The sequence below is a fragment of the Rhodamnia argentea genome, chromosome 9 (genome assembly GCF_020921035.1).
Source record: "Rhodamnia argentea isolate NSW1041297 chromosome 9, ASM2092103v1, whole genome shotgun sequence".
NCBI classification, from domain to species: domain Eukaryota; kingdom Viridiplantae; phylum Streptophyta; class Magnoliopsida; order Myrtales; family Myrtaceae; genus Rhodamnia; species Rhodamnia argentea.
In genome coordinates this window covers 7,762,187-7,774,352 of record NC_063158.1, presented here as the reverse complement: position 1 = coordinate 7,774,352, position 12,166 = coordinate 7,762,187, and the positions used below count along the sequence as shown (strand labels likewise).

At 40.4% G+C, this 12,166-nt stretch overlaps 1 protein-coding gene across 5 annotated transcripts; it reads left to right on the top strand.

Annotated features, from left to right (window-relative positions):
• The first annotated feature begins 2,999 nt into the window (after positions 1 to 2,999).
• On the top strand, positions 3,000 to 11,948 carry LOC115744375 (LRR receptor-like serine/threonine-protein kinase FEI 1). Of its 5 annotated transcripts, none has more exons than XM_030679509.2 (14): positions 3,000 to 3,182; positions 4,292 to 4,517; positions 4,986 to 5,121; positions 6,522 to 6,593; positions 6,679 to 6,750; positions 7,036 to 7,107; positions 7,289 to 7,360; positions 7,466 to 7,537; positions 7,650 to 7,732; positions 7,816 to 7,983; positions 8,086 to 8,418; positions 8,994 to 9,239; positions 10,301 to 10,434; positions 11,263 to 11,948. In XM_030679509.2, the coding sequence occupies exons 2-14, from the start codon at positions 4,418 to 4,420 to the stop codon at positions 11,479 to 11,481; spliced, it is 1,779 nt and encodes a 592-aa protein (XP_030535369.1). In that variant the 5' UTR covers positions 3,000 to 3,182; positions 4,292 to 4,417; the 3' UTR covers positions 11,482 to 11,948. The 5 variants fall into 5 exon arrangements, with proteins under 5 accessions (XP_030535369.1, XP_030535364.1, XP_030535366.1 ...); XM_030679504.2 differs by having other exon boundaries at positions 7,650 to 7,738; positions 7,819 to 7,983; XM_030679506.2 differs by lacking the exon at positions 3,000 to 3,182 and adding an exon at positions 3,245 to 3,268 and having other exon boundaries at positions 7,650 to 7,738; positions 7,819 to 7,983.
• Positions 11,949 to 12,166: the final 218 nt, after the last annotated feature.

Below are 12,166 nucleotides of genomic sequence, written 5' to 3'. Positions count from 1 at the left end.
TGGGAACGTTTTGAGCTTCTCCAGTTTCCTAGTTTAAGGCCACTGATCCCTTACATGTAGCATAGGCCAATTGCCTGCTGTACAGCTTGGGAAGAACAACGACATATGCCTTTATGGGTGGTTTTGGTTCAGTATTTAAAATGAGCTTTGGGAAAATGCAAATGCCTCCAACCTAAAAGGGTTTAGGAAATCCTAATTGCGTTTGGTAAAATCTCATTTGAAAATAGGCTTTGGGTTGAATAGTGTTTGATAAAAATAACATTCTAAAGGGGCTTTGAATGCAATTTTTTAATTTTTGATTAAAAAAATTACCCATTGTCGGACCGGCAAAGAAGATAATCAGTAAAAAAAGGGGGCAAAATTGAAAGGAAAAAAAAATTCTTAGCATTTGGCCAAATGTTGAAAGCGCGATACTGGTTTCTATCAGCATTGGGCTTGGCAAATGTTGGTTTAAAGCTGAACTAAATGCTTCAGCATTCTCTCAATTGGCTTTGGGAGTTGAAGGCTCATTGGGAATGCTGAACCAAACCCACCCTATCTCCTCTTCAATCCTTTTCCTTCGAAGGGTGCCTCTCGAATTCGCTTTGTTCTCTCTAAAAGCTAATTGTGTGGAATGGCATTATGACAAGAACAGTTTTTGATCATCACATTTATGTTCCTTCATTTGTTGACCAATAAGATTGAATCTACTTCATACGGGTGCATTGTTGATTGTACTGTTTCTTTACTCTGTAAGGTCGGTGGTGATGATAGTCAAACCGATTATAGTACCATTATACTATCAACAATTAAACAGCTAAAGGTCATTTACTTTGCCTAGATATGTAGAAGTTCATTCCAAGAAACCTCCCTGACAAAAAGAGAGAGTAGGTTACACATTACCGTCTAATTCACACACATTCATTGTTGAACTTTGTACGGAGAACTTGTCCACTAACATTCATTTGAAACAGGTCAACTACTTCTATATCTAACGTCAATATTGGTTGGATATTGTTCATTAAGTTCATCGACAGTATGTTCTTGCCATTTATCATGTGTTGGAGTTCTGCTTCTACCTTTTACTTTTAGTCCCACTATGCATCTCTATTCCTCTCCATGGCACCTCCTCTGTCTATTATGCAACAAGGAGCTGCCACCAGGTCCTCCAACCGTGCCTCTCTGTGGCAGCATCTTGTGCCCCATCTCTGCCACCTGCGGTGCCAAATGTGGCGCCTTGGTTCGGTTTCAGATAGGCTCGCGCCCCCTTGATGCGAAACCGCTCATGAGGCCCTCATTCGGAGACCGGTGGAGTTGGAAAGCTGCCCCTTGGTGCTCGGAGTCACTCGCATCCCCTTCAGTGACCGACGCACGATCACTACCACAGCTTACATTCCTCTGTGGCAGCTGCATCGCCGCAATCTCGTTTCCATGATACCATCCGTCTTGACCGAAGATGTGTTCAGGTGGTCGAGGGGGGGCGTTACAGGGTTTTGAAGGATAAGCTTTTGGCAGGAGCCGAAGCAAACAAGCTGCTGCAGAGCTACGCGTGAGATGCTTCTGCTGTCTGCGTATTCACTTGGGGTAGCCAAGTGCTTCGTTGAAGAACCCTTAACCTAGTGCCCACAAAAACTTCACGCCAGCAGTGTCGTACTGCTCTTGATTAGACGCACCATTTTAAGCGAGAGAGCAAACTTAACCTCCAATTTCTATACTGAATCTTAAATATTTTTGTTTCTGACAAATGCCACGTCATTCCGAGAATCCATCTAGTTCAACAGTAGTGGTTTCACATAAGTGGGGAAAATTTTTCAAAAAATCCTGAATCTATGGAAAATTTATCAATTCAATCCTAAACTTTTTAATTTTCTCAATTGATGTCCCCGTTAGGCGCTAGCGTGGGCCGCAACGCCTTGACCACTGGGGTGAGGGTCGCAACCCTTGCTCGGCCTCGGCCTCACCCAAATTTGAGCCAGGCCAACAAGCATTGCCCAAATCATCGTGGCTTTGCCCGCACCAGAGATGGTCCGGTTTGGGCGATGAGAGCTCAGTGACCCTCGTTTTTTTATTATTTATAACCGAGGTTACGCGGAGATGATCCGGTTTGGGCGATGAGGGCTCGGTGACCCTCTTTTTTTTTTTTTGATAATCGAGGTTTCGCGCGACCGGTGAGCTTCGCTCAACACAACGGTGAAACACAACTAGTCCTCCGGAGGGGTTAGCGCAGGAGCCCACCACCACGACCCCCCACTTAAGACACCTGCACCGAGGAGTTTTGAACCCGGGACCTCTCGTGAAAGGAACCGAACTCAAACCAACTCGGCCACCGATCGGTGGATCTCGGTGACCCTCGTTGGCTACTGGGAAAAGAAAAAAAGAAGAGAAAGAAGAAAAATAATAAAACAAATAAAAAAATAAAAAAACAATTATAAAAATTATTTCACTCAGCATCGGTCGTGTCTTGTAAAACGATCGGTGTTCACGTTAGAGGGTTTCGGTAAAAATTAATTGAAACTGATAAAATTTGGAAATATTTAAGATTTAATTGATAAAATTAAAAGGTTTATATCTGAATTTGTAAAAGTGTAGTGGGCTAAGAATTTTTTGGAGAACGTTTTCAACGTTAGTGTATCTTGGGCATAGCGGAGGCCCGGCCGTCAGGCCCCACTAATTGATGACTTCTCCACCCGACCCCGTATGTTCGTTGATTTTTGCATAATTGAGAGAGAGAGAGTGGGGACATGACAGGCTGTCGATGGGGAGAGGGGGTGGGGTTGGGTTGTCTCGGCTCTAGAAGAACAACCGATAAAACATATGAGCCAATTTATAAAATCAAAATGAATCTGGCCAAATCGAAAATTGATTTCCATAAAACGAATTTCTGGCAAAAAGGGGGAAAAACACAAAAAAGAGAGAACTAAAAAATGGAATGTCAATCAAAGCGTCGGTCGCACGTACCAGAGGTCTCCGTCGCACGTGCGACACCTCTCTGGTCTCATCGGCTATTGACCCCACCCAAACACATCCACCCCCACACACACACTGCCTCTCTCTCTCTCTCTCTCGCGACACTCTCTCTCTTCCCTCACAATCGAACAAATCTCAGAAGAAGCGACGATTTTTTGCCGTTCATCGTCCTCGTTTCGCAGCTATAGGCCTGCATTTCCGGCAAATTCCTCCCGCATCGCCCGGATCAGCTCGAGGTGCGCCTTGGCGTTCTTTAATTTTAGTATGCATTGCTCAATTTCCTTTTGCGATGTCGGGAGCTGAGCTCGATTTCGGCTCGGATGTGTGGGTATTCGTTCCTTTTGGTTTGGTTCAATTAGTCGGTTCTAGTCTTTTGCTTCGATTGCGCGCTCGTGCCTCGTGTTTGGTGGTGAAAGTGAAACGCGTTGAATGGCATGCGTCTGGAAGCTATAATTAGTGCTCAGAGCTTCGTGCTTGTGGAGCATTTTGAGTAGCTTCTGGGAGAACTAGTTTATTTGGGTAAATAATGGTGGGTTCTTAGTGCTGGTTACTTGTTTCGAAGTTCTTGGCGCTGAATTAGGGGAAATGCGGCCACTGTTATCAAGATGCTATTATTGGGATTTGGCATCATGGCTGATCCTGGAATCCGTTTATATGGCATTTTTCTTGCACCGTGCAGTTGTGACTTCTTTACCTTTTCAAGATTTGTCTGAAGCTCTTCTACTTTTGGGAATGGATTAGATACTTCGTATGTGTTGAAGCTGCTCCCCTAGGTGTGTCGTCGCAGTACAATTTTGTTTAGTGAATATTTGGTAACATCGACGACTTCTGGAAGTGAGAAGAAAACTATGAAACTCCATATGGCTTCATTTTTCCTGGTTCTGCCATGCCCTGAGAGCATCAAAAGTATTTCAATGTACTCAGCACATTTTAAATTGTCAGCCTCGGTTACAATTTTTACTGCCAGGTACTTATTATTGTAGTTACTAAGACATCTTGGAAATGTGAAAGCAATTTTGTATCTTTGTCTCAGAGTGGATCTGAAGGAAGGAGTTAGTGCTACTATCCAGGCACTCATATCATGATGGGATGGGATTACTCAATAGGGATTTACATCGGTCCCCTTGCTTTTTGCTACATTATTGTAACTTAAATGACTGAAGGGCTTATTGGCTGTCCATGTGGGCGTTTATTTTGTAACAATGTAATTGCTTTACTTGTTTAGGACAATCGCTGTTTTCTGCTATGAGTGATTTGCACATCAGCTTAATTTAAACTCATTAAACTTAATACTAATGAGGTTTCTAAATGCCTTTCATTAATTCCTTCTTTTTCTGTCCTTCAGGATTTTATCGTATTTCTTTCCTTCAAGATGGCATCTTTGCAGTTGTAGCTATATGTACAATTCAATTATTCTAGAGCTTGGCACATCAGATGATTTGGAGTAGCTTTATTATGCTTGACCAGTGCCATGATGGGCACTTGTCAAATGAATCGCCAAGGAGTATGGTTGCTTTGCCTTTTACTGCTTTATGGCTCAATCAACAAAAGTACAGCTCTCAGTCCTGATGGTACGGTGAACTGCTGGTTTGACTTCTTCACTTGTCAAAATTTGGAATGCTGATGTAAAATCTCTACTCAAAGTTTTGTCATTAGAGTGTCAGGTTTTTGCCCTGCACTTGCAAGCTGTACCCATTTTGATATTGTTACCACTAGACATAGAATCATTCAATTATGCTTCGTTGAACTACCATTCCTGTCTCGACCAAAAAAAAAAAAAACTCATTCCTGTGGATCAGATCTCTCATAGTTGTAAATTTCTTATCATGTCTAATTCGTGGTAGTTGAAATTTCATTCTATGGCATTCAGGCTAATTTTCATTCTTTGCAATGTAGGATACATGCATAAAAAAGCAAATAGAAAAGTGTCTTTTAGGATTAATGTGCTCATGATTATTTGAGAGTGGGAATATGTAGTAGACATCATCTTGGATCTACATGAGCATTTTTACTGAGACATCTCACTCATACATTCATAGGTGAGGCGCTTTTGAGCTTTAGATCTGCAGTTGTTAGTTCAGATGGCATCCTTCTTCAGTGGAGACCAGAGGATTCTGACCCATGTAAGTGGAAAGGAGTGACTTGTGATCCTGCGTCGAAGAATGTAATATATTTGTAAGCTCTAAACCTATCTGGAGAATTTTTCTTTAATCCTCTTGCACATGGATTTCTATTATTTTCTATAATTATTTTTAGGGAGATAGAACAGACTACAAGCTCTTCTTGACGTGTGACCTGACCATTATATGTCAAGTTTAGGGAACTTACATTATCAATGGTGTGCCTGCTTATCTTCTCTTTGTCGAAGTTGTTATCATCATTGCTTAGCTATGTTGCCTTAAGAAAATCTTATGCTCCTTTAATGTCTCTTAGCCTTAGATTTTTCCATGAGTAAAATGAGTGCTTGGTAGGATGGTGAGGCCATCGGGAAATACTAGCAAGAGATGTTAAATCCTAGAGCAAGAGTGCAGGTTTTCTTTGAAGAAGATTGAGCTTTTCAAATTGAAAAGTAGACCCTAACATGTATTTTTTTTTAAAAGTGCTTAGCTATCTCAAAGTTTAATTGAAGAAGCAACTACAAGATTCCTCCGCCTATATACACTACTCAGAAATGATGGAGTATTACCTACCACTCTGTATAGTGTTAAAATATTAGTAGTTCACATACTATAGTTTGAGTGAAAACCCCCAACAGATCCTCCTAAAACTCATGAGCTTGTCTAATACAAGAGTAAAGACAAAAGGAGTTGAAACTGATGGTCAATATAGCCTGAAAATGGTAGCCAAGTGTAAGGGTCTCTACTAAAGTTACGACTCTGTCAAAACTCAAAAATATCCTTTATATCTTGTATACGCAAGGCTATTTGGGACCTTAATTGGATGTGTAAGGAGATTATGAGAAAACACTTTCAATGTTTATATCTCATTGAGGACTTTATAAAAAATCGAGTGAGATAGCTGTAGATGATGCCAATCAGGGTAAGGCTTGGCAGTGTTAGTCTTTGGTGTTTTCGGAATATTGCGCGGTATTGGGATGCACAGCTTGCGGGTGATCATTTTGAGGTTCTGTTCCCTAATAAGAAGGTTTGTGGTGGTTCAAACAGTTTTGCTTTTAGGGCACTGCCATAACCTGAAAAGGTTTACTATTTAGGCTGAACTTTGCTTAACTAGAAATAGGTTGAGATTGGATGACATACCGTCTGGAATTTGCCAGTAGCCATTAAGTTAAACATGATTCCTCCGCATGCATATCTGGCGGAGATGATGGGATTCCCAGGATGCATTTAGTCATATGGTTTGGTCTCCCATTGGTGCCATCTCAAAGAAATGAAACCTGCCTCATTTTTCTATTGGGTTACCTTAAACCAGTCCTTAAGATTTATTAGTGCGTCGATGGCATAATAAATTGTCCTTACCTATCTCTCCTTTCTTTAGGAAATTAAATATGTATGCTTCAAAAAGATTGAATCAAGCAAAAGTAAATTTCCTAAAAACTTCCCTTATGTTGATCACAGGAGTCTTTCTTATCACAAATTGAGTGGATCCATTTCACCTGACCTTGGGAAGCTTGAGCACTTGAGAATTCTGTATGTATCGTGAATTTCCTTCGGCTTTTTCATCTCTTTTTCTACTCCTATACATCTAATGCTTCTTATGTGTATTTTGCTAAAGATCTCTTCATGACAACAACTTTTATGGGGCAATTCCTTCTGAGTTGGGAAACTGCACAGAGTTGCAGGGAATGTAAGTTCTAGCTTGGATTCTCTAGGGATTGAAATGGCTCATCATTTGCAGGATGGCTGTGTTTTTTTGTTCCCCTTTTTTGTTTTTATAATAGAATCTGGATATTCTTGGCTTTTCATTTTGATTCTTTTACAGAGATGGGACTTCTTTTCAAGCCGCTGTTGACACATTGCAGAATTGTATTAAATGAAATTCTTTGTCATCCTGCATGTGTGGTGGAAGTTTTTTCGAGTACTATCCTGCTTATGTCCAGTTAATGTTCAAGAAAGCTTTTCTTTTTGGCAGTTTTCTGCAGGGTAACTACTTAAGTGGTCTAATACCCAGTGAGTTGGGAAATCTTTCCAATCTACGAAATCTGTGAGTTATTTGTTCTCCTTATTGAGGATCTTGTAGGTGAATTTATTAGCAATGGGCCTGAGCTCTGTGCAACTGTCTTTTTACTCACCCCCAAAAGAGAGGGAGAGAGCGTGCGAGTCATCTAAAATGTGCCAATAGTTCTTCTCTCTTGGATTATTTAGTTCTCTCTTTGACTTTTCAGGGATATCTCAGGCAACTCTCTTAGCGGCTTGATCCCGCCTTCTATTGGAAAGCTGAATAAACTTGTTACCTTGTGAGTTTGTTGTTGACAGTAGACAATAGAAGTTTGATCATAATTTATTGAAAAATGTCACTCTAACATTCTCGTTATGATTTGATTGTATGTGAACTTGTGAAGCAATGTGTCTGCTAATTTTCTTGTTGGAGCAATTCCATCTGATGGTGTACTCAGCAACTTTCCAGAAAGCTCGTAAGTACCTACCTCTGCAGTCAAATGATCTTTCATATCTGTTCCTTTTCTTTTAATGGTAATCTACAGCATTCTGCTGCAGTTTACTGGTTGACGAGAAACACTTTTGCAGCTTTGCAGGTAACAAGGGTCTGTGCGGAAAACAAATCAATGCGGCATGTAATGGAGGACCTTCTACAAATTCCCAGTCTCCTGCTTCAGGTATTGCTGGATGTGCTGATTGGAACTTCTGAAAGTTGAATGTATTCTACTTTTTACGTCAGATGTTTTATGTCTTTCAGGCCAAAATCTAGGTGTAAAGAAGAACTCTGGCCGACTGCTTATAAGTGCATCTGCCACTGTGGGTGCACTGCTTTTGGTGGCCCTGATGTGTTTCTGGGGTTGTTTTCTGTACAAGAAATTTGGCAAAAATGACACCAAAGGTTTTGCTATAAATATAAATGGTGGTGCGTACTGTTACAAAAAATTCAAGATGTTTATTGAGCATCTTTTATTTTGCTATTCCACTGATGACCTTTGTAATCTCAAACATAATCCTGCTGCTTCAGGTGCGTCAGTTGTCATGTTTCATGGAGACTTGCCATATTCCTCGAAAGACATTATAAGAAAATTGGAGACACTGAACGAGGAACACATAATAGGTTGTGGGGGTTTTGGAACAGTGTACAGGCTTGCAATGGATGATGGTAACGTGTTTGCGTTGAAAAAAATTGTCAAAATCAATGAAGGATTTGACCGCTTCTTCGAAAGGGAGCTTGAGATTCTTGGAAGCATAAAACATCGGCACTTGGTGAATTTAAGGGGATATTGTAATTCTCCTACAGCAAAATTACTGATTTATGACTTCTTACCTGGTGGTAGCCTTGATGAAGCACTACATGGTGAGTACTTATCTCTTTCTACATTCTCTTTACAGAAAGCTGCAGTGCATCACATTCACAACGTCACTTCTGCTTTTTGTGTACTAGTGGCACTCAATTTCTGTGCATTGTGTCTCACATAAATAACACTATTGGTTTTGCTATTATATTAGTCTAGTAGGCAGGAAATGCTTATTGATGATGTGATGTGCCTTGACTTGCTGAATATGGTATTACCTTCTGATTAAGGCATGAAGCTGATCAGTAGCACCTCTGTTTTTATTGGTTGTAGTATAGAAGGAGATGGAAAGAGCAGGGTGAGTGAGGGGGATCTATTTTAGGCCAGAGATTGTATCTTAGTTGTCGGTGCGTCAGCATACTCTTATTTTTGTATGGCAATAGAAAGAGCTGTTGTAATATCTTCTGTTAAATGGATAACATATAGCCTCATTATTGTCCTGTAAACTATAGTTTAGTTTAGCATAAGCATCGTGTGCAGCTGCTCATTTATTGGGTAAATGGGACTTTTCAAGTACTTGATGTGCTTATGACCCCAAAAAAAAAAAAAATTGTACTTGACATGCTTGCTTATGCAGAAAGATCAGAGCAATTAGACTGGGAGACACGTTGTAATATCATTGTAGGAGCAGCTAAAGGACTTGCTTATCTGCACCACGATTGCTCCCCAAGAATCATTCACCGTGACATAAAGTCGAGCAACATTTTGCTTGATGGTAATTTGGAGGCACGAGTATCTGACTTTGGACTTGCTAAATTATTGGAGGATGAGGAGTCTCATATTACAACCATTGTTGCTGGAACATTTGGTTACCTAGCACCAGGTAAGAATGTAATATCTAACCATGAATAGCTGCATTAAAGGACATTCTACTTGCCAGTCTTAAATTGTCTAGCTGTTAGATACCTTGACTCTGCTATTTGAAAGGCACGGTCCTTTCATTTGGTGCTATTACTGTAAGCGAATTTCTCTCTTTGCTGCTCAAAGCATGTCATTCTTGGATAGTGATCATGCAGTTGCCTTAAAATGAGGGAAGTGACCTAATAACTGAACGCTTTTGTAGTCAACCAAAATAATCGACCAAGAAAGCATTCAAGGCATCGATATCGTCTTAATCATTGGGTTCTCTTGGAGCCAAACTGACAAAGTGAATAGAAGCAGTTAATATGAGGAGGCTAACTGACTAAATAGACCTTGATGGTAGCTCTGACTGAAAGCATTGTGGTCGAACAAGACTCTATGGTTTTAGAAGTTCACTTAACGTTTCAGCAAAATGGTATGTTATAATAGTTTCGCCCATCATTGTGATATTTCACCCCTACACTCTTATCTTTTGGCCTTTTTTAGTCATTTCCAATAAGTACATGAAATCCATTGAATGGGGCAGTGAGAGTACAACCTGTAACATAATGAATTGCAAGGGAATGAATCAGCCAACTGTAAGACAATGGTTATAGTTGCAATAGCCTTCAGCAGGAAAATATTGCCATTTAGTCCTTGAAGTGCATGCCTTTCTAGGTTAGTCCCCAGTCCTGTTGTATCCATTTTGGTTCTGTCATACTTTTTGAGTGTGATTGGACCGCTGATGGTCTCCAATTTTGTGAAGATAAGTTTTACCATGTGTCAAGTGACAAGACTACAAGGGCCAAAACGGAATCGGCACCAGAGTAGATGCACCAAGAGATGTGATTACTCGTAGTTTTATGTTGATTCATACTTCTCATAATAGAATCCAGTAAGTTGTGGACTGTGTTGTTAATTATGGTTTAGTCTTAGTCTGTAGGTTAACTCTCTCAGGGGGATCCTTCTGGTGTGGCTTATTTCTTTCATACTAAGGTTATCAACTTTAACCTTTCCTGAATTCCTTGACTACTGCGTATGCAGAGTATATGCACAGTGGTAGAGCAACTGAAAAGAGTGACGTTTATAGTTTTGGAGTCCTGGTGCTAGAAGTACTGAGTGGAAAGCGACCGACTGATGCTACACTAATAGAGAAAGGGCTTAACATTGTTGGCTGGGTAAGTATAAAGTGATGGTCATTCTGCTGGCTCTTTCTCTTGAATTGTTGCATAGGATTCTAGTTGAGACATGGACAATGAGATTGAAATGAGTAACTGCAATTTTTCTGAAGATAAGTTGAAGGATATGCTACTGAACACAGGAAGTTCACTCCCCATGGATCTCTTGTTTCTTTTTAAGAATTATGCAAGGATGTTCTCTGGGTGTGCTATTTGGTGTATAAAACTTTTGAGGCATAGCAAAGAGCTTTGTGTCGTCACACGCATTGAATCAACCATTGTCAATAAACCATGGAAATCTATATTTGATGCTCTCCGCTGAGTGTATAATATGTTTGCTTCACTTCTCCCCATTATGACAAGATGTTCAATGTGAGTAACTGTAATTGTTAGTAAATGAAGAGGAACACTACTAAGATCCTTTTGCATGCTATGGTAGCTTTACTGGAATTTTGTGGCATATTGGGACTATTAGTGTTTGTTACCTGATCTGGTTTCTCTTGGAGACCTGAATTTTTGTTCATATCTGCAGAGAAGAATCAACTTTATCTGGATGTTTAGCTTTCTCCTTTCCTCCTCAAAACTTTCAGGATCCTCTAGTCCCATAAATTAAATAAGTGAAAGCTGGATGCCCTTTTCTTATGATAGCTCATTGGAATACACTTCTCGTCTGAGATCTAAAGTCCTTCAGGTCTTTCGGAGTAACTAATTTCAATGCTTCTAGAAACCACCCGGATTGATGTCAATACACGTGCTTGTGTTCTACATGCATGCGTGTGTGTGATTATGATAAGTATAGCCATAATACTCATTCATTTTTCTTGGCAGTTAAACTTCCTCCTCACGGAAAATAGGCAACGAGAGATTGTCGATCCACAGTGTGAGGGTGTGCAGATGGAAAGTCTTGATGCTCTGCTTGGGATCGCAATTCACTGTGTCTCATCTGGCCCAGAGGATAGGCCAACCATGCACAGGGTGCTCCAGTTACTTGAGTCTGAGGTCATGACCCCTTGCCCAAGTGATTTATATGATTCCAACTCTGATTGAATTTCCTCGTGAGAAGATGGATAAGTTGAGATTCACATCCACGAATGTAAAGTCAGTGAACGAATGATGGAGTGAGAGGGGACTCAGGAGTCCAAGCGGTTCTCTTCTCCAAATTGGCTTTCATTCTTTTAAGTGGATATGTGGACAATCAGAAACACGCTGCCACTGAGCTGGTCGAGCATCAGCAAGACTTGTGGCGTCATTATTTTGCACAGATGCAATCCGAAATTTGTTTCTCCACGTCAACAAAACTTCCACTTGTGGCAAGTCATATATTCAAACCCCCAGCTTTCTTTTCCATGATTTTTTTCCCCTTTTTGTGATTCGCTCGGGCATTTATTTTGTCAAATTAAAGTGTATATGACATTGTATAAGTTAAATTTCGGTACCTGTGGGAAGGAATCTTGTTCTTCATGCCATTTTTGTAAAATATGTCATGATTAACTACAGTAGTCGATTTGTTGGCTATGCATTGACAGCATCTCTTTTCCATAATTTCCAATGATGGATTTTGCATTTGTTTATGCCCCTTTTTGGTAGAGAAACAGGAATGCAACTGAGCATCAAAGCAGGGACTTTGTTTGCTGTCATCAAATTAGAGAACTCTTGACTGAGACTGTCCTGGTACTTTGGCCAATACAACGCAAAATTCCTCAAGCCTGCTGATTTTGGACGAAGTCTTAAT